This window comes from Natator depressus, chromosome 26 (assembly GCF_965152275.1).
Source record: "Natator depressus isolate rNatDep1 chromosome 26, rNatDep2.hap1, whole genome shotgun sequence".
NCBI classification, from domain to species: Eukaryota; Metazoa; Chordata; order Testudines; family Cheloniidae; genus Natator; species Natator depressus.
Window position 1 is genome coordinate 5742883 of NC_134259.1, and position 21458 is coordinate 5764340.

At 51.0% G+C, this 21458-nt stretch overlaps 2 protein-coding genes and 1 pseudogene across 2 annotated transcripts; 1 reads left to right on the forward strand and 2 right to left on the reverse strand.

Moving 5' to 3' along the window:
- The first annotated feature begins 2 nt into the window (after positions 1 to 2).
- On the forward strand, positions 3 to 10063 carry POLR3D (RNA polymerase III subunit D). Its single transcript, XM_074940294.1, has 9 exons — positions 3 to 85; positions 1394 to 1571; positions 3151 to 3194; positions 3481 to 3632; positions 4739 to 4863; positions 5614 to 5785; positions 6714 to 6985; positions 7744 to 7896; positions 8960 to 10063. The coding sequence occupies exons 2-9, from the start codon at positions 1407 to 1409 to the stop codon at positions 9080 to 9082; spliced, it is 1206 nt and encodes a 401-aa protein (XP_074796395.1). The 5' UTR covers positions 3 to 85; positions 1394 to 1406; the 3' UTR covers positions 9083 to 10063.
- Positions 10064 to 13340: 3277 nt separating this feature from the next.
- On the reverse strand, positions 13341 to 13775 carry LOC141978056 (profilin-2 pseudogene; annotated as a pseudogene).
- A 3750-nt stretch (positions 13776 to 17525) lies between these two features.
- LOC141978057 (outer mitochondrial transmembrane helix translocase-like) lies at positions 17526 to 21238 on the reverse strand. Its single transcript, XM_074939901.1, has 5 exons — positions 21221 to 21238; positions 20044 to 20242; positions 19382 to 19488; positions 18507 to 18705; positions 17526 to 17671 (listed from the first exon to the last, which is right to left on the reverse strand). The coding sequence occupies exons 1-5, from the start codon at positions 21236 to 21238 to the stop codon at positions 17526 to 17528; spliced, it is 669 nt and encodes a 222-aa protein (XP_074796002.1).
- Positions 21239 to 21458: the final 220 nt, after the last annotated feature.

Consider the following 21458-nt stretch of genomic DNA (forward strand, 5'->3'; position numbering starts at 1 on the left):
GCGCACGCATGCGGGCTAGAGTTGAAAGGTCAATCATGGGGTCACGGTTCTTCCTGTTTGCTGCTGTTGGTCGAGCCTGGGTTAGGTAACAAGGATTGGGGTCTGATGGGGGGGGGGAGTGGGGTATGAACCCCCTATGAAGGGGGGTGCGTGTCTGGACGGGGGGGCGGGGTGTGAGCCCCCTATGAAGGGGGGTGCGTGTCTGGAGGGGGGGGGTCCTGAGCCCCCTATGAAGAGGTGTGCGTGTCTGGACGGGGGGGGGGGGTCCTGAGCCCCCTATGAAGAGGGGTGCGTGTCTGGACGGGGGGGATCCTGAGCCCCCTATGAAGAGGGGGGGGTGTCTGGATGGGGGGGTTCCTGAGCCCCCTATGAAGGGGGGTGCGTGTCTGGATGGGGGGGGTCCTGAGCCCTCTATGGGGGGTGCGTCTCTGGACGAGGGGAGGAATGAGGGTGATTGAGCTTGCTGTGGGGGGTGTGCCTGGAAATGAGAGTGGGTTCCCAGGCTCCTATGGGGTGTGTGAGCCTGACAATGAGTTGGGTGGTGTCAGAGCTCCCTATGGGGGGTGCACACCTGGAGATGGCAATATGGGGTTGAAGCCTGGGCGGGGGAAACGGTAGGGACTGCACTCCTGGAGACAGGTGGTGGGGTCTGAGCCCGATATGAGGGTGCCTGGAGATGGGGGAGCCTTGAAGGAGAGGTGTATGAGACCCCTGCTGAGGGATGTTGAGTCCCTATAGTGAGGGGCCTAAAGAAAGGGGGAACTCTCCCCCTGTGGTGAGGGTGAGTTCCCTTATAACCTGGACGCTGGGTAATTGAGCCCCTATGTGTGGGGAGAAGTGAAGGGGTCAAAGCCCCCATGTAATGAGGGGGATCTGACCCTGTACAGCAAAGGGTCCAGGTGGGAGGTGGGTGTGAGCCCTGAAGTAGTGAGGGCTGGGTATGTGGGCCTTCTTTCTGATCCCCTTTTGGGGAACTGGTCCTCAGTCCAGCAAAAGGCAGATGACTTGCAGAAAAGATCTCCCAGCTCGGGCTGTCGTCCTGTGCTCAGTATACCTTCCTTACCTGGAGGCCGCCCTGCCGTCCCCCTCCCCCCCACCTTCCGAAGGGCCCTTCAGTTAATCATGCCCCTGGTATCTCAGGTCTATTTTGTTCCCTGTGATTTGTTAATTTCTTGCCCTAGCAATTATCCTTATTCCCTTTTCTCCCAATTGCAACAAATTCCTATTCCTCTTCCTCCTCCTGACTGAGCTGTGTCTGGACAGAAAAGGAGTCAGCATGGCTGTAGCACCACCTCCATTCCTTCCGGCTCAGGAAACGGGTTTCCAGGTGTCAGCTCTTTGGGTTGCTGGAAATTTCAGCCGTGTTGTTCCCTCTGATATTTCTGTTCCCCAGATAACTGGAAAGGATGTCGGAGGGGAGTTCAGGCAACGACGCTGGAAACCCAGGCAGTCTCCGGCCTGGACTCGCTGGGGCACGAGGGCTGATAGGGAGGAGACCTGCCACCCCCATTACCCCCGGGCGCCTCCCCTCCATCCGTTCCCGAGACCTTACCCTCGGAGGAGTAAAAAAGGCAAGTGTCCCCAATTGCACAGAGAAGACTGCCCTCCTGACTTTCTTTAACCAAATAAGTGGCCTATAAAATAACTTTGATCTCATTTTATAGAACCTGATCCCGCACCCACCTGGGTCAGTACCACTGACTTTACTATGTGCCAGATCTGGCCTGTAGTATCCATGACTTGGTGCTGTACAGTGATCAAGAACACACAGTCACTGCCACAAAGAGCTTGTACCCTCAACAGATGTGCTTAGTGCTGTTCCAGTGACGCTTCTTTGAGGGATGCTGCTAATTGTTCTTGGCTCCTTTTTGGAGTCTAACGAAAGATGCCTGACATTAAAAAGCTTAGAGACCTGATTTTTATTACGATAATTCCAGGGTCAACTTGTTTTTTTGTATCTTTCTGCCTGTCTCGGATGGAGGAAGGGGCGTAAACTAAACAGTAACTGTTTGGGTTAAGAAGAAAGTTGTCCATTTTGGGGTGGCTTACACCTTCCTATGCAGCATCTGATAAGGAGGAGACAGGATACCACACTCGACTGACCACTGGTGTGGTCTGATATGGCAGTTCCTATGTAGTATAGTTGTTGCATCAGGAGCCTTTGCAATCAGAACTCCTTGTTCTGTTCCCTTCTCTGACACTAACTCCTTCTGAGGCTTTGATCAAGTCACTCTTTCTATTTCCTTTCCCCATCTGGAAAGTGGGAGAATACGTATCTCCTCACCTTATAGGGCTGGATGTGAGGGTTAATCAATGAATGTCTGGAGAGCAGTTGGGAAAACAAGCCTTAGATAAACAGCATTATTCTTTTTTGAACTGGCAGCCTGGTGATGACCTTGCGAATCCCTGCATGTTTCCTTGTCCTCTGTGGCCTCTTCTTCTCTAACCCATTCCTGATGCCACATGAGCTATTTGTGTAACTGGGGCTGGCACCGTCTGTAGAGATAACTGGGTAGGGAGTTGTACGGGACACACTGCATTGTCTGAATCTGTAATGAAACACTGGAATGCGTTACCTAGGGCGGTGGTAGAATCTCCTTCCTTAGAAGTTTTTAAGGTCAAGCTTGACAAAGCCCTGGCTGGGATGATTTAATTGGGGATTGGTCCTGCTTTGAGCAGGGGGTTGGACTAGATGACCTCCTGAGGTCCCTTCCAACCCTGATATTCTATGATTCTATGAATGCAGCCAGACTGGTTCTGTGCCAGGCTTCCTCACTTCTGTTTGTAAAGCATCTTTTCATCCATAAACGCTCAAATAGTCAGAGCCTAGACAGACATTCGGGTGCCTGTGCATAAGATGGCTTGTAAACAGCAGCTCCAGTGGGGAGAAACTATTGGACCATGATAAAACAAGAGACTGATGTAAAGTACCTCCAGAAGTCGAGATTTACATCAAGGGCCCAGGGCCTGGCTCCCTTCAGCTCCTACTGAAATCTGTGGGAGCTGAGGGCTCTCAGGATCTAGCACCATGTTACAGAGCTCAGCAGCAGATGGTGGGGTCATCAAATAGCTTCCCGTTTGTTTTCTGTGGCTTATATTTGGCACTTTCTGAACAAGAGACTTAATCATTTTTTTGTTTTTGTTTTGTAGAAAACTTTCACCCCCAACATAATTAGCAGGAAGATCAAAGAAGAGTAAGTGGCCACCTTATATTGTCTCAGTGGAGTGGGATGTGATCATCTAAAACCCAAATTAACGTGTACTGGCTGCAGTGCGCTATTAAACAGCCTCCATGTTCCACCCCAAGGGTGGCTGTTTTGCAGTGATTGGTATAGACAGTCTGTAAAATATTCTGGCATCTTCTGAGTGTATGTAACGACACTCTAAGATGTGAGGGTGGATCATTTCAAGTGTGTTAGGATTCAGCAGGAGCATTTTAGGCTTGCAATAAGCAATACCCCATCAAACCTTTTTCTCCAGGCCAAAAGAGGATATCTCCATCAAGAAAGAGAAGAAAGAAAGAGATCGGGATCGGCAGAGAGATGGCCATGGACGAGGCAGGGGGAGGCCGGAGGTCATTCAGTCCCACTCCATCTTTGAGCAAGGCCCAGCAGAAATGATGAAGAAAAAGGGTACTGTTAGCAGGAGTGTGGACAGCACTTATGGCTGTGGGGGCAGTAGGGAAAAGCCACTTTTCCCAGAGTCTCCCTTCTGCTTTGCTTCTCCTCCTTGGAGATGACTTACAAGGAAGGCCAGTGGTGGGGAGAGATGCTGCATTTCAGTGGCAACTTGAATGATTCTTATGTCCGACTTGCATGTATCTTTTGGCCAGAATTGTTAAAGCACTTTGGAATGAAAGGTGCTGTCCATGGGTAGATTGTTTTTGTTAACGTGGGTACTGCCTTTTTTGCAAAGGTTTGAAATAAAATGTCTGGGGTTTGGAAGGGCTCAGTGATTCACGTTGGGGTAAGAGAGCTCTTCACCACAAGGTTACCAGTTTCAATCCAGCCCATTAAATTCACCACTGTTCGATTCATTGCGTGGTAGGTCTCAGTGCGGTTTCTAGTGGGCAAATGTCCTGGTGGCTTGTGCAACATGCACTTGGGGAAGTTAAGACTGGAGAGTCTTCCCTGGCTGGAGAGTGAGGCCTTGTCTTCACAGCAGTGTGAGTTCAAGCTGTAACTCAAGTGTTGCCCCAACCCACCTCCTGTTTGCGCGCACACGCCTGGCTCTAGTTACATGGTACTTTAAAGTCAGCTGAGCAGCGCTGTTGCAGGGTGTGAGTTGATGCTCAAGTACTGCTAATGCTCAAGCTACGAATGCAGTGGGGGTGCAGCAGCCTAGGTGATAACAACTCATCAACTGCTGATCCATTCACTCTGCGTAACTTGGGTGTTGTTTTGCACTGTGACCATGCTCACTCGAGCTAAGCTAACTCAGGTAGTAACTTGAGATAACTGTTGCAATGAAGACTACCCCTGATCTACCCTCTCTCCCCAGAGGTGCCGTTCCTCTAGGCCAGGGTGGAGGCACATTGGCAGGCTAGTGCTGGGGAGAAGCTTGCACTGCTTGTGCTGTTCTGTTCTAGAGTTGAACAAGGGGATCCTGGGCTGCAGGGCTTTGAATCTAGAACCGCTTAATTCACACCAAGAAAAGGGGGATTGAAATACAGTGCTCAGCCAAGGGATTATCCCTGTTCCAAACCTTCACTCCTACGCTCGCCTTCTCTTTCACACAGGCACTTGGGATAAGACCGTGGACATGTCAGACTTTGGACCTTCCCACATCATCAACATAAAGAAAGAGAAGAGGGAGACGGATGAGGAGACCAAGCAGATCCTGCGTATGCTGGAAAAGGATGATGTAAGCAAGGCTGGGAGGAGGGGGCAGTACCATCTGGGACGCAGGGTTATAGTTCTCCATCCGGCTGGAACAGAAGAGCCTACTCCAGGATTGTTCCATTGGATGGTGGGGGGGGGGAGGTTGAGAAGGGAGTTTAAGGCTTCTAGTTCCCTGACGTTTGTTAGTCTGGGAGTCCCCAATTCTAGCCCTGCCAGCAGGACACCTAGGGCCAAGTGGCTGTTTCCCCAGAGGCGGGGCGTCCCTGCTGCTCCCCGAGAGTCAGTTTCTGCACCCAGCAGCAGGAGCTTCAGGCTCACCTCTGGTTACTCTCCTGATTTCACTGCCTCGTGGAGAGGAGAGGAGAGGATACTTACGTTGCCTGATCCTGCAGCAGTCACGGACAGCTCCCATTGACTCCTGTGGGGTTGGCTTGTATACAGATCAGACCAAGCACTGTTACAGATGGCATGGAGTCATAGGATTACAGTATCTGGGCATGGTTGGTGTGCAGGACTAGAAGGCAGGATTCCTGGGTTCGGTCCTTAACTCTGCTGTCAACTTGCTATGTCAGTGGCAACTCGCGTCCCGTCTGTACCTCAGTTTCCACTTCTGTAAGATGGGCGGGGTGCCTATCTGCATAGGGGTTATGAAGTATTTGTCCTCTCTGTGTCCAATGGCCCTGATAAGTCCTGGCTGGCAGCTCTCCCCTCTCTGGCACTGAGGGATATTCTACCTTCTGACTCTTCTCCCTCTCCCGCTTTCCTCCTTCAGTTCCTTGATGACCCACGCTTGAGGAATGACATCCGGAACAAGCCAGTTCAGCTACCCCTGGCCCACTCAGGCTGGCTGTTCAAGGAGGAGGGCGATGACCAGGAAGATATGAAGCCTTTGGCCACCAGCACCAAGGAGGAGATGATGGAAGTGGATTTGCCTTCAGTGAAAGGTACTGGATCCAAGCCCATCATAGTCAGACTCTGTGCTGGGATCCCTATGGGGATACACCCCAGGGGCTAAGCTCACCAGCCCTAGCTACAGCCTCGCAGCTTGAATGCTTGGGGTAGGGGAACATGGAGCTGATTTGTGCCAGTGTACTCACAAAATCCAAGCATTCAGCTAAGGGTACTGGCTATTGACTGAAAGGTATCCCTGGGAGGCCTACCTAGCAGGTCTCATACATTTGGTCTGGCCCTTCTACTTCCAACCTCCCTGCCCCAGCAAATGGGGAGCAGAGGCATATCAGGGGTTCCCTGATCAGAAGAGAAGCAAGGTACAGAAGTTGCAGGGGGTGGAGGGAAACCACATGGGGGGGATGTGTCCTCTTAGTATGTTGGACCATTCACAGCAGCACAAGAGGTACGGTGTTGTCCAAGCCTGTTTGCTCTGACTGAGGATGGTTCTTGTCTCCAGCTCTTCAGAAGGGGATGAGAAACCACCCAGAAACAAGGGTTTATTCAAGAGGCTCAGTGTGTAGCCCAGACGTTAACTACGTGTAACGTTTCCCATCATCCTAGTCACTAAGGGTCAGGTCCTGCACGGTGCTGAGAGCCTCAATTCCCACGGACTCCCAATGAGAGTTGAAGGTGCTTAACACCTTGACAGGTGAAATAAAGGCACCAGAGGTCAGCGTTCTTCCTGTGCCCCTGGCTAGTCTGTTGCAAGGGAGCAAGATTTGCTGCAGGTGGCAAGAGCCTCTTCTCCCCTGCTTTCCCCCACCCCCACTCCCGGGGGTGTGAAGCGGACACTCCCGGAGCATGGGAAGGTGGCTGTTGTCTAACAGGGTGCTCATGGTGGAATGGGGAATAACTCTGCACAGGTAGCCTGCGACCTTGTCTGCACCCCAGTGAGCTCTGCGGTTTTGTCTCTGCTCTTAGTGAAAGAGGAGCCCCGCGATGAGGAGGACTCTGAGGAGCCACTGGCGGTTGCCAAGCCATCTCAGGCAAAGGCACCTCCCAGCTACCCGCAAGACATCTCCGTGGCAGAGCTGCTGCAGAGTCTGAGCCTGACCAAGGAGGAGGAGCTGGTTTTCCTGCAGCTGCCGGACACCCTCCCTGGGCAGCCGCCCACGCAGGACACCAAGCCCATCAAAACAGAGGTGCAGAATGAGGAGGGGCAGATGGTGATGGTGAAGCAGGAGAAGAACCAGGTACGAGGTCAAGCGGGGCCCTCACTGAACCCTCCCTGGTATGGGAATGAGATGGACACTGTAGCAGGGGGCTGTCAGCGGAACTCGTAGGTAAAACCTAGCTAAGAGCTGAGCACTGTCAGACAGAGGCTCTCTCCGGGGCACTGGTGTGCATGTGCAGTGGGAGAAGGAGCAATGCAACAAGGGACAGTGTCTGTGCTGGCATTTCTGGGGAGTTTGCTGTATCCAGTGGTGAGAGACCTGGGGCAGGGGAGGGCACACAGGCAACTTTAACAATGCTCCCCAATCCTTTCGCTGTGTCCTTCACACATTCCCAGAAAGCACCTAGGATTTCATCCGTGCAGTTTCTGTAAGTATCTCAGTCTGCGTCTTGGCTCATGGCAATTCCCACTTCCGCTATGCAAGTTTCCCAAACCCATTGGCCTTTGACATCCAACCAGCTTGAGCCAGGTGGCAGATATGCTCACAACCTCAGCACTTAAGGAAGGCTCTGGTTTTGAGGGAGGCTGCTTTGTTTCAACACTGATGGAACTTCCATTAAATTCTGAAAGAGGCAATTAATGTTTATCCAATGATGCAGCCCACCTGAGCCTCATTGCATGGGGGTGGAGGCATATCTTACAGGGTCTCTTACTCCTCTTTGGAGAGACTCCTTCCAGGGAAGGCATGAGCATCCCAACTCTTGACTGGAGAAGAGCACTGGGGTGACCAGGGCAAAGGAGCTGCACCCCTCTAACCCCGAATGTGTTTCTCCACAGGAGGCCAAGCAGGCTGAGAACATCTGCACCCTGGGGGACCTGCCAGAAGGGCAGGTGGGGAAGCTGCTGATCCGCAAATCGGGAAAGGTGCAGCTGGTTCTGGGCAAAGTGACTCTGGACGTGACCATGGGGACCCCGTGTTCCTTTTTGCAGGTACAGCTCGCTCAGCGGCCAGCATGCATGGGAAATGGCTCGTCCTTGCATCTATGGTGAATTTAGTGCTGGTGAAAGGTGACACGCTGGCAGCCTTGGGAATGCTTCCTCCACCCCCAAACACTTGCTTGCTGCCCCGTGCCTGTGAGTTTCAGTCCTGGCTTGGCCTTGAAGGACCCCCTCTATGCCTGAGAGGAGTGTTCTTTCTCCAGGGTCTGTTCAGACCTTGTCCTCTCGAGTGAGATGGTAGTGAGAGCTAATTGTTAGACATCATGGATCACAAAATCCAGTACATCTCCGTGGTATATAAACACCATCTTATCGACCCCTAGCTGCTAGGAATTGGGCTGAGGCTCCAAAACTCATTTCATGCGGGGCCCATCCAGCAGCCCTCGGGTAGCAATGACTTTATCTACTCTCCACCTGGGCCTGACTTGAACCAGCGCCCTGGAGGTGCAAGGTTCTGTATCCAAATCTCACTCCCCTGAGCCATCCACTCGATGTGCCCTTTGAGGACTGAGAAGAGCTGCTGCTATCTTATTTGGGGTCAGGAAGAGGCCCCATGATATGAAGGCTGAAAGCATCCACACCCCAGCACTGGAAGTGGGGAGATTATCTCAGAGACAGTGGATGAGAGAGAGAACCCCAGCTCACTTGCTTTCGGAGTAGGTAGACTGGAGGAGCCTATAGTTTAGCAAGGATTTGGCCTACCCTAGTCATCTACTGGCTGTTTCTGTAACCAGCGCACGGGGGATCCTGGTGCCCAGGCAGCCAGAAGATGAGTTTCTGGGCTCGGCTCTCCCTGCTGGGAAGGAAATGCTTCCCCTCCAGACTTCAGATGCATACAACAGAGCATTAGAAATCAATGCTTGACGGGAGCGTAACTCACTCATGCAATGAATCAGGGCCAGGGAGTTAAGCTACAGCATGGCTGTCTCGAGTGGTCTTGAAGATAGTTTCCCCAAGCCAGGGAGATGCATTTTCTTTATACTCATGGGCAGGTAGCCTCTAAACAGAGAGTGAATCTGGCTGTTTTTAATGGTTTCTCCTGTATTGTTGAAAGGAACTGGTATCTGTGGGCACTGGAGATGGCAGGACTGGAGAGATGATCATCCTGGGACATGTGAAGCACAAGCTGGTGTGTTCCCCAGACTTTGAGTCCCTGCTGGAGCACAGGCATCGATAAGAGAAAGGAAAGAAGGAGCGGAGTTCTCCGTGGGATTCTCCTCTCCTTTGTGGAGGTTCAGCCCAGAGGTGGGCTGCTCCTCTCGTTGGCCTGGGACGTCCATCCCAGTTCAGGTCCCGTTCTGGCTACGGGAAGCAGGTGCATGTCAGAGGAGGGTTTCCCACTGGGGCCGTGCAATGCCCTCTGTGCCACTACTCTGCCCAAGGGCATCTTGCTCTTAGAAGCCTCCCATCTGTTTTCTTTACTGGCTGTGCTCAGAGCGAGGGGAGTTGGGAGGGCTCCTCCCCTCCAGGTGTAGCTATAAACAAGAATTACAGGGGACAAATGCACTCCTATCCCCACTGGCACAAGTATACATATGTTCCCACCCTGTGTCTATAGAAAAGCTACAGTGACTCCAGCCTCTGCCTGTGGACCTAGCTCTGGACTTGAGACAACTGGGTTTCGGGCACAGATGAGGTGTGCCATAGCCTTTTGGTACCAGTGAGGGAGATTTCCTTCCCTACTCCTGACTGTATACAAGCCTGCAGCATCCTACCATGTCCACCTGCCTTGCATTGCCAGAGTCCCTTCATCCAGCCACCACCATTGGGCTGAAGGAGGACTGGTCCAGCAGGCACGACAAAGCAACTCAAGCTGCTTCCCTGTGCTCCCTGTGGTTGAGTGAGCTGCCTGTGCCACCTTCCCAAGCCCTGCTGGGAAGAGCCCGGAAGCCAAGCCGGGGCCCCCATCCTGGAGACTGTTAAACTTTCACCAGTGGTTTCCCTTTGGCCAGAGATACAAAGTGAGCTGTTCCTGTGGGCTCTGATCTGCCTGTCAACACCCAGAGTGAATTTCTGCCTCCTTTGCTGTACAGCCTCTATGTGTCTATAGGATGTTCGCACTGCAGTTAGACACCCACGGCTGGCCCATGCTGGCTGACTCAGACTCTGTCTAAAGGGCTGTTTAATTGCAGTGTAGACTTGTGGGCTTGGGCTGGAGCCTGGGCTCTGGGACCCTCCCATTCTCAGGGTCCCAGAGCCCAGGCTCCAGCTCGAGCCCGCAAGTCTACACTGCACTTAAACAGCCCTACAACCTGAGTCAGCGGGCACAGGCCTGGCAGAGGCTTTTATCTGCAGTGTAGACATACCCTGAGTCACTACTGCTCTTTAGGAGGGGTGTATAGTCATTCAGGGGCTTGCTTTCACATCACCAAGTGATTGCCCAGAGAGAGACACTGCCTCTCATCTTTGCGTAAGTATTCCTTTAAAAGGCTAGGCCCTGTGCCCAGTAAATGTGTGATATGGCTTTGTGGGTGAATCTCCCGCATCTGTGAAGGTGAGAGTCCTGTTTGCCAATGTCCAGATAGCACTTTGAACTCCTAAAATGCTGTCCACGTACGAAGCGTGTGTTGTTTGGGTTTTCCAGCCTGCACCGCTTGGAAGCCATGGAAGAATGTGCCAATAACTTTACCAGCTGCTAGTCTTGTGTTTGGGAGTTCAATATTAAAATGTGGCCTTGGTCCAAAATGCATTCAGCACCCTTCAAGCTCCCCCACCTGGCTGCTGACGAAACAAAAAGTTTCCAGTGCATTCATTTTATTATTGAGGCTGTAGAGAAACAGGATGGCCAACACCACCTGGGTTTAATGACCACTTAAGTTCTGGAGTACTCCACAGAAACCACCTAATTCCACCTCTTCTGCTGAGTCTTCAGACACACCTAACTCCTCCTCTGGTTTACGTGAGCGGCTAAAGATAGCTGTCTACCTCCCGCAGCCACTTGTGCCAATGAAGTCGTTTGCCACTGGGGCAGTTGCTCTCGGAAGACCCAGCAGCTTGTCTGTGTGGGCTCTGTCTGGTGGAGCCAATGGAAAGAGCAGCACTTGCTGCAGTGTGGTGTCAAGGCTGCTGGATTCTACGGGGAGCATTGTATGGGTTGCATGTGGAAATCAAAGTGGAATAAAACTGCATCCGTGTGCACATGTGGTATAGGTGTGTGGGCTACAGATTATTCCTAGCAGGCTATCATGTACTTAGTATCTTGTGTGCTCTCCTCTCCCTGAAACTCGCTATCTCCTCCACCCAGCATTTGGGAATCTGCTCTTCCTTGCTGCACAGTTTTCCAAATCTTGTCATCCTAGAAGCCGCCTTTTTCCATCCGTCTGCCCTCTAGCTCCCTGCAATATTGCAATTATCTTTCCTCAGAAGTATCTTCTACGCCCTGTTTGCCCAGCCCTCTATCTGACAGGTTGGATGTACTATCACAAGCCAGATCAATAGAATCTGGGCGCTTTCTGTGGGGTTCATCTTTTCTCCTCCACCATACCTGTTGCTTGAGATGGGCTTGGTATCCTAGTCTGCTCAGTCCCTAACTCTTGTTTAACATACACTATATACCGATACTTCTGTAGGAGGCAAGGAGAGTCATTAAATACAGTTGAGCATAAGCTTTCGTGAGCTACAGCTCACTTCATCACATCCGATGAAGTGAGCTGTAGCTCACGAAAGCTTATTCTCAAATAAATTTGTTAGTCTCTAAGGTGCCCCAAGTACTCCTTTTCTTTTTGCGAACACAGACTAACACGGCTGCTACTCTGAAACCTGTCATTAAATACAGTATTCACTATTTGGTTAAAACAAACAGCCGCTCCTGGCAGGGCTTTGGAGCTGTGCTCCGGCTCCAGGCAAAAACCTGCAGCTCCACTGCTCTGCGCTCCAGCTCCGGGCTCCGCTCCAAAGCCCTGGCTCCTGGTGCCACCACAGTTTTGATAGAAATGTGTGAAATCTCAAGGCTTTATCTGACGGGAACATAAAACATCCCACTCTCTGCAATTCAGAAGGCAGTAACAAAGTCTCACTCATCCAGATAATCCTCTTTATTGGCCTGAAAACTAAGTCTGCATGCTGTGAGGGTATTAGAGGTCTGTCCGGCTGCAATTGCTAAGGCCATTGGACATGTTTCTGCTGGGGTGAATGACAGTGTAATGGTCAACCTCTGAGTTGGGCTCTATGGCTTAATGTTCCCTTGACTCAAATGAGGGTAAAATAAGGTGGAAAGTGCCCATCTTTGTAAGCCCAACTTGCTTCTGACAGTTTGGCTGTCGTCAGATGCAAGCCCCCAGCACATCCATGGCATTGATGTGCTACACTTAAGGCTTATGAGGAGAGGCTGAGGGAACTGGGATTATTTAGTCTGCAGAAGAGAAGAATGAGGGGGTATTTGATAGCTGCTTTCAACTACCTGAAGGGGGGTTCTAAAGAGGATGGATCTAGACTATTCTCAGTGGTACCAGATGACAGAACAAGGAGTAATGGTCTCAGGTTGCAGTGGGGGAGGTTTAGGTTGGATATTAGGAAAGACCTTTTCACTAGGAGGGTGGTGAAGCATGGGAATGGGTTACCTAGGGAGGTGGTGGAATCTCCTTCCTTAGAGATTTTTACAGTCAGGCTTGACAAAGCCCTAGCTGGGATGATTTAGTTGAGGATTGGTCCTGCTTTGAGCAGGGGGTTGGACTAGATGACCTCCTGAGGTTCCTTCCAACCCTGATAATCTATGATACACCTGTGTTTCTCAATCTTTTTGATACCCAGGACCGACTTGCTGCCTTCCTAAACTGTCAGGGAGATCTCAGGGACTGGCGCTGGTCCAGGCCTGGTCATTGAGAAACACTGCTCTACACAACTACAATGGACAGGAATGTCTTTTATTATTAGGAAAGCCTGGTAGTTGGATCTCTATAGAAAGGCTTTTAATTCTCAGAATTTGGGTATTGTCTGTGCTGACAGTCGTACTGTTGCAGCTCGTATCTCTTACATGCCAAAACATCAGAATCTAGGGCCTAGGCCCACTAGCTATTGCATTGTCCCCTACAACGAGGATACTGGAGGAGTGTGCCTTTCTGACAGCCGAAGCTGCAAGCAAATCCTGTTGCTGGAGGGTGATCCAGGCTCTCGGGAGATCCTTAGTGTGTTGTGTGTGCTCCCTCCCCTTTCTATTAGCCAATTGGCTGCTGCCTTGCATAGTAGGTAGGTTTGGCAAAATGCACCTATAGAGCTGCCCCGTAGATCAAATCGTTCCATTGGGACTTAACTACTATAGGATGCTACCACATCTAGCCTTGATTCCCAGAAGGAATGCAGTTAATCAACAGGGTGCACTAAGGGCTGCTCTGTACCTGAGTGGGGATGTGCAGAGTAGCTGGAAGTGCTGCTGTCCTGCAGATATAGGAGTAAAGAGGAACTCGTGGCCGGGGAAGGAGGTTGCTCAGGATTTGTCTTTATTGGTGCATTGAGTTCTCAATGTAACGCACCATCTTGAAAGCCTTCAGGTTCAGCGTTCCTCCCTGGATCCCCTTCTGGCCCACTAGGATGAGGCACACTGGGTTGGCCAGGGCAACAGTAATGGCATAGGTGCAGGTGTCACTGTTCTCCTCTTGCCGTTTGGTACGGAGGTCCATGGTGTAATTGTGGGTGTCTGTGTAGAGATTGTCCCGGATCACCAGACACCTGAGCCCACCCAGCGTGGTTCCCTTGGTGAGAAGTGTGTCTCTATTCCTACCCAGGAGCACTTGGATCTCCAGCTGAGTCATGTTTGCCAGAACCCCACCTGGGTGGGCAGCCAGGAGCTGCTGGTGAGCCACGGAGATCACTGCTGCATCACAGCACAGCCCATCTCTCATCAAGCTGCTGATGTACTCCGGCCAGCCCGACATCCTGTGATCTGTGGAGCAATGTGTGCAGCTATGCCCACCTTGCTGACACGGAAAGGTGGAGAGGAAGGTTCCTCTTAACGTCTCTGATGGTAAGGAGGTCCCTTGTTCTAACCTCCAGCTTGGTCTCAGAAGGACAAGGCACACATTCAGTCCATACAGTCTCTTTCCATGAATGAATGGCTTATTTCAGGCCAAGAGGAGGGGGAGGCTCTCACTACTGTGACATCATGCGCTTCCTCCCAAGCACAGCGTAAATCCCTGGTGCTCACCAAACAAGGATGCTTCAAAGCTAGATTTCCAGATGCTAAGATCCTGCAGTGTTTTTTCTCATCTGCACTGAGCAACCTCCACCAACACCCCAAGCAGCTGGACCCTGGGTGTGAAGGCTTAGCTGCCCTCCATGGCTTCTGATCTCAACCCGGGAAACAAGCCAGTGCTATGACGACAATGAGATCATTTCTCCCTGTGATGTCACAGTGCATCCTAACTGATGTCTGTCTAGTAAGTTGATTCATCCTTTGCTGTGTATTCAGGATTCTCCTTAACATTCATTTTCCCTTCTGCCCTACTTGAGAGAACATGTACTGGTGTAGTTGTCAGGTCCTAATCCACCGGTGCACTCTTGCTATGACCTGCTCTAGCTCCTGTGTGGGAAACTCCTCCATAGCCAGTGCTTCTATAGCAGCTTTTACATTCTGGACTTACTCTGTAAGGAAGCACCACCCCAGAGATCACCAACCCTTCCACCCCATGGAAAAATGTCCTACTGCAACTAGCATGCAGGGCTTCCTGGATCGCCGCTGACCTACACCCTCATCAGTTTGCTACTGTTCTGTCCCACCTGGGTCAGTTTCATCTGTTCAGAGATGCTGGTCTAGGGTGGCAACCCTATTGCCTCACATCCAGTGCTCCTTTGGCTGCCGGGTTTTGGAGCAGTGCAGCAGCCAGGGGAAGGGGAGGGCATGGGACTGTTTTCTGCAAGAAGAGAAGGAGCAATACTCAAGAATTTACAAATGAAAGTAGAGGCTGAAGGGGGCTGTGAGCAAATGCCTGATTTATTACATAGACAAGCTGGGTGAGATAATATATTTTATTGGACCAACTTCTGTTGGTGAGCGAGACAAGCTTTTGAGCTGCATCAAGCTTGTTTTCATCTATTACACGTCTGCAGTTCTTACAAGCTGGTTTCCCTGGGTGTTAGCAGCAATCTACATGGCAAAGGTGGAGTGAAATAGCTAAACTAACTGAGAAGACAGCAGGGACTGGGCTCTTCAGACAGCAGCTGAAGCATTCAGTCTGTCTCTGATTTGTAGCTAACGGTGAATGTGCCCTCTAGTGTTAGAAGCTGGAGTGACTTTCTTGAGCAGTCTCACCAGGGAAGGGAGGTAGCAGGAAGCAACCCTGAGCCTATCACTCTCCCCAGAGGCTAAGGAAGCTTCTCCCAGCAGAGGTCTGGGTTGCAAGTAGGGGAAAGGCAAGGAAGAGTTTGACATTGCCCTTTCTTCCTTGCCTTCTGCAGGCCTGTACCCTGCTGGCAGTGATTTATTAGCAATGGGGAAATGTTGACCCCAGCTGAAGAAGCATGCTGCAAAAAGGTCCTGGCCCCTTGCACAAGCAGCATGCATGCTACTGTGACCCCTGGCTGGCCATAACTGGTGGCCAGCTCTAGAGAGGGTGTGAAATATTTCCATGCCCATGGAGGGGAGTCTTTCTCTCTCCTACCCCTGGCTTTCTTCCTGGCAGCACAGAACTGAGGGTGGAAACAACCTATTGCTGAAGGACCAATGCCCTGTCCTAGGAGATTTAGCCAAGTGCCTCCAAGCACAGGACTGGATCTCCAATGGAAGTGCTGCAGCTGGGGCTAGTGGATAGCTAAGGACTGAATGAGCATAGAGGACAAGTCCTATCCTCCCCCACTCAGCCAGAGGAGTACACCCATAGAGGCAGTCCCTTTTAATGGCAGGATAGGGATGCACCAGCTCCCACTAAGTGTAGATGAGGTCTCAACACTGCAGTCATCTGTTTCGGCCAACTGGAACTTGATGTAGCTTCCAGTATGACAGCTATCACCTGATCTGCCATGCAGCCCACAGCAGTAAGGGTGCTTAGCCAGCCAGCTAAGGTGTAGTTAGCTCTTCCGTATCTACCCTCTGCTTCCACTCTACATTTTGCTGCCCCAGCATGCTAGTACAAATGGTTGCTGCTCTTGTTTTCTTTCCCTGGGAATTATTTTCTCTAGCTTAGTGCAAGCCAGGACAGCGCCTTCCTTGCCAGCTTCACCTTGCTGTAGTGTCTGCTCCACGAGGATCTCCAAGCACCTCACAAACATTACTGATGGGGAAACAGAGGCAGAGTGCGGTGAAGCATCTTGCCCACGATCAGAGAGAAGCCATGTGGCAGATAGGGAGCGAGTACCTAGATCTCCTTGGTCGCTGTGTTTATCCTTTAACCACCTGGGCCACCCTCTTTCTCCTTTTTCCTAGCTGTCCTAGCTGTCTTGTTCATAAAATACATCCACTATGGGTACTAAGCTGGTGCAGATCGCGCATTACTACTAGTGCTCTGTTCCCAGTGCACCAGGAGGTGTACACCACTCACCTGCTGCACCCCCTCTTCTGAAGCAATTAAACTTCCTTCTCATATAACTGGGCCCAATCCAAGAAGAAGAAATAAATTTCCTCCTTTCATTTACTCATTTTGCTTTGTTTTTGTTAGCTTAGATGTGATTCCTCCCCTCTCCCTTATTCATTCCTCCCCACCCATCCACTACTGCTCAGCCAGAACTGAGCCAAGGGCTTGTAGGCTGCTGTGTTCATCCAGGCCACCTTCCTGCTTCCAGTCTGCCAAGAACGCTGGGAACAGAGCCTCCCAGACCACCTCTGCAAGTGACATTCTCCAGCCTTCTGGCACAGGCAAACTGGACTGGTCAGCGCGTCAATCCAGCGCTGTCTCCTTCAGCATCAGGGTAGTTACCATTACCCCATTAGCCATCTTCATCTTCCCCAGGGCAAACATCGGTCCAGCTGCGTGAGTGGTTGCAGCCTCTCCTCCACTGCCCGGAGGCAAAATCAAAGCCTACTCTTTGGGTTGGCCTGGTCCTAAGCTTCAAGCTGCTTTTTATGCCTATTTCCATTCTGCATCCTTCCACCCTACTGAATCTGCCCATGGTGGGTCCCATTTCCTCAGCCTCTTGGTGTATCTGCAGTGACCCTCAGTCTTTGATCATTCTCTAGCTATAGAGGGTGGGGGTTAGGAGGAAACCTGGCCCACGGGGAAGTTATCCCGTAAGTGCCTTCTGCAGAGTATCTTGCACTTTCCTTTGTAGCAGCTGCTGTCAGAGGCAGGACTAGTTGGTTGCTGGGATTTGATCCAATAGGGTATTTATTCTGTTCACCCCACTGCAGCCTCTACAGACCTTGCAGCCTCACTACCTGGGCAAAGGGGTTTGCCTAGGGCTCTGACACATAACAGAAGGCAGCGACATGTCTCCTGAGGGCTGGAAGCAATGTGTTCTGTGCCAAAGCACTGAATGAGATGGGAGAGAGTATTGGCTCTGGAAGAAACCTCAGCCATATCCCATAAGGGGGGAAAGAGGTGTGGCTTGCCAGAATAACTATGAAGAGACCACCCCATGCTATGATGCAGGAGAGAGGGGGTCCTGCTGCAGGAGGAGGAAGTGAAGGCAGTAGGTCAAGCCCCACCTGTCCTCAATGGAGTCCCCACTATCCTACAGCATCTGGGTGATTTGCTTTATCTGCTGCTTGTGGAAGTAGTCACGGGCATGTGATAGATAGCAGCATCCCTGCACCGTTCCCACAGGTCACTGCTCGAGTAGCTGGCTGTTTTCTCCATCAGCTCCTTCAGGTTCACAGCACTGCTGGAGGCACGGCTGGTGCCTGTGCCAACATGCCAACCTGACCATTCTCACCCCCAGGCTTGGGTCCTGACGCCAGCCTCATCCAGATGGGGAGAGAGGTGGTACTTTGAACTGGGCACTGTGAATGGCTGACCCTTCCCTATGCCGTTGGGCCCCTCTTGCTAATACGGCTATGACTCTCAGCTTTGCTAATCCTGCTGTAGGGGGGTTATCTTCACCCTGGCTTCTTCCACTGCTTTAGTACTCATAGACTGCGGGAAATTTGCAGCTTCCTCTGAGCAGTAACTCACTCAGCCTGGCAAACATAAGTCCACCATTAACCCTTTGGAGGCTGATGCTTTCCCAGATGTTTACATCCTTGAGGACTGTGCAATTGCTCAGGGTTTGGCTGGGGAATAAGATCAGGGCAAGGCCCTGACATGGAGAGAGTCCTGGTCCCGCCACACCCCAACTGGTAAACCCCTACCCTATGTGCACCCATCCTGTTGCTGGGGCCTGACTCCTTTATCAAAGTGCATCACATTGGGAAGGGGTGGGGAGAAAGTGGCCCACAGGTGAGCAGCAGTGGAGGGAATGTGGGTCAGCAGGCTGAGGTGGGTATTTTCCTGAAGGGAGCAGAACCCCAATGACCAACCTGCTGCTGTTTCTGCTGGGATGAGGGGTTGGCAGCCATCTGCGTACGTGGCCACTCTTGCTCATCCCAGTGTAGCTGGGGCTTTACAGGAGCTGGTGTGGGAACACAATGTAGGCTATCCATTGCATGATGCATGGGGTATGCTCATCTCCCCTGCCTCCCGCTTCTCTGGTTGGGGGGAACTTTGCATTGTCAATGCAAGCTGTTTCCTTCTCCCCACCTGCCACCCATGGGCTGGTCACTCTTGGATCATGGGCATCTTGCCTTTTGGGAGGCCGTGCCCCTTGCCAGGCCACAGGTCTGTGATGAACAGAGCAGAGAACGGCCTCCTGAGCACAACGCAGAAGGAGCAAAGTGCAGAGACGCATATTTATTCTGGTCAGAATGAGCTTCAGAATATCCTGCTGCTGCCTCAGCATCTGCAGGGAGAGAGGAGGACAGAGCGTGAGTGTTGGGGTGCTGGGGGTGGGAAGATGTTTTCTTATAGGTAGACCGATCTGGAAGGTGGCAGGCGTCCTCCTCAGGATGGCAGGGTCCACACTCACTCCAAGCACCATCACCTTTGATGCAATCAGACACACAGATTACGTGTTACCAGTTGCAGCCTCTGAATCATGGATCTGGTGGGAAGTGCTGGGATTTGATCTGCTGCAGCTCCCCCTAGAGGTAACAAACTGGAACAACAAAGCACCAAGCCAGGTACAAAGAGGAAACCAAAAACACCCGCTAGGCTCCCAGCAACAGTACTGCCAACCCCAAATGTTCAAAAATCATGAGTTAGGCTCTCTAAAAATCATGAGATTGGCTTTAAAATCATAAGATTATGTAAAAATAATAGATGTGGGGTTCTTTTTATTTGTCTTCTGCTTTTTGAGCCTCTAGGGTGCACTGGGGCCACATTTTTTAAGCTTTCTTCACAGCCATGAGGGCTAGAAACTGACTTTTTCTTTCAGAGGGAAGGCTGAAATCATCACATATTCACTTGACTCCAGGAGCTGGGGCTTTAAGGAAAACAATCATTATTATTAGACTCATGACAAAATCATGAGAGTTGGCAACACTGTAACAACTGCCCTCTCCCCTGTCAGCTGGTACCTGACAGTCAGATCGGCTCTTCAGCCCATCCCAGAGGCTCATGAACTGGGCTTTGATCATGGCATTGGCTTCATGGTCAGTGCTGGAACAGTTCTGCAGAAAGGAACCTGTCAGAGACAGGAGCACAGGTACAATAGTATAGCTGGAGCTCCAGCCTCATCCTGCGTCCCATCCCCCTGCACCACTAACAACCTTACCCCAGCACTTCATCCTGACACCCCTAATTTTCCCCTCTTTGCAGAAGTGATGGCATAGTGCCTAGACGAGAGCATCTATTCTAGGACATCAGTGTGGGGGCAGGAGACCCAGACTCTATTCCCAGCTGAGCTGGCTCTGCCATGGATTCAGGATGTGGATTTGAGTGAGATGCATCCCCTGTCTGGGCCCCAGTTTCCCCTTCTGTAAAAGGAGCTAATTATATCCCCTCTGTACAACAGTTTGAGAGCAATGGGTGAAAAGGGTGATCTAAAGGGCTGTTACTGTAGCATTAGACCCTGCAGGCATAGGGACCCTTTGCTTCCAGCCCTGAGGCTTGGAGGCATTGTGGTCCTGGGGCCTGAGCCTAGGAGCTTGTATTCCTGGGTTCAAATCCCAGCTTTGCCACTGCCTTTCTGTGGCCTTGGACAAATCATTTAATCTCTCTGCAGCTGCTCCCTGTTTACCTATTTTATCAATGAGGATGATGCACAGCTGGATCTTGGTGACCAGTAAGAAAACAGCTGCTGTGAGCTTCTGTGATTCCCTGTACCACTTGTCAGCCAGGGACGATGCCTGCAGATGTATAAACTGGCACCCTGAGGCCTGCGCGATTGCCTTGGCAAAACGGGTCTTCCCACAGCCAGGGGAGCCATACAGAAGACCCTGCAGGGGGAGATACATCAGCACCACCTCACAAGCTGCCCTTTTCCATCCCTGAGAGCCCACTCATACCAGGCTAAAATCCCAAAGAAGTGCTCAGCTAACTGGGACCCATGTGACCATGCTGGAACCAGTAGGGGAAGGGAGCTACACTGCATCTTAATCAAACAGATTCCTAGCTAGATGCTCTCCTTGTTTGCATTGGATGGACAGGCCCCTCTCCCAATGAAAAGTGCTCTGCTGCTATTGGAGATGTCCCAGCCTAGTGGGGATCCTTGGGGACTGTTATCAGCCCGAGTGAACATCAGGCCTTGGGGGTGAATGAATATCCCATTCAGCCTTGCCTCCTTTGGCAGGAAAGGGTGGCTCTGTGCAGAGAACTGCTAGATCTTCATTGATTAAAACCCCAGGAAGGGAAGGGGAGGGTCCATTCCTAACCCTGCCTCAGAGCTCAGGCTCCTATTAGTTCAGCCTCAGTTTGAGAGTGGGGAGAACAAGGCACTTTTCTGTCCTCTCCCTACCCCACCTATCACCGAATCAATTAATTTACATTTCCCCATCGACAGCTACAACTTTGATTTATCATTTACCTTTTTTTTAAAAAAAAATAGTTCTTTCCAAACAAATGATTATAGTTGAGCATGAATAGCTGGTAATTGGGATTAAATAGTGTGGGGGTAATTCATTATTGACTATATGTGGGGGCATTATGGAAGACTTCCCCTCTCTATCTATTCCATCTCTCTCAGCATGCTGCCACCTCCCTATTCTGGGTCCAGCAAGGAAAGCTTCCCCATCTTTCCTATTGCTATTTGGAAACCCACCTATCATTGTGACCTTTTAGTCCCAATTAAACAAAAGGCCTAGGAAGCTTTCTACAGCCCAGTCCATAAAAGCGAAGGGTGCAGGGGGATTTAGGTTTGCTCCAGATAGATCCTGCCTCCCCACAAAAAGATCTGAAGTGTGAGAAGGTCAATTTACCCTCACTAAGAACTGCATGTAGCATATTCTATTTCTTAAGGGGGAATAAAGGACAGAATTTCCATTTAACTCAAGTATGGTTTAAAATTAAAGGTACTGGATTGTGATATTTTGTTTCCTGTAGATATAATTGTGAAACTGTAAGCTCTTTCTTTTTCTGTACAATAAAACACAGGTTGAAAGTCTTTTGCCAAGAAGATTCATTTAAACCTCTATGGATAAAAAGAATAACCTTGAG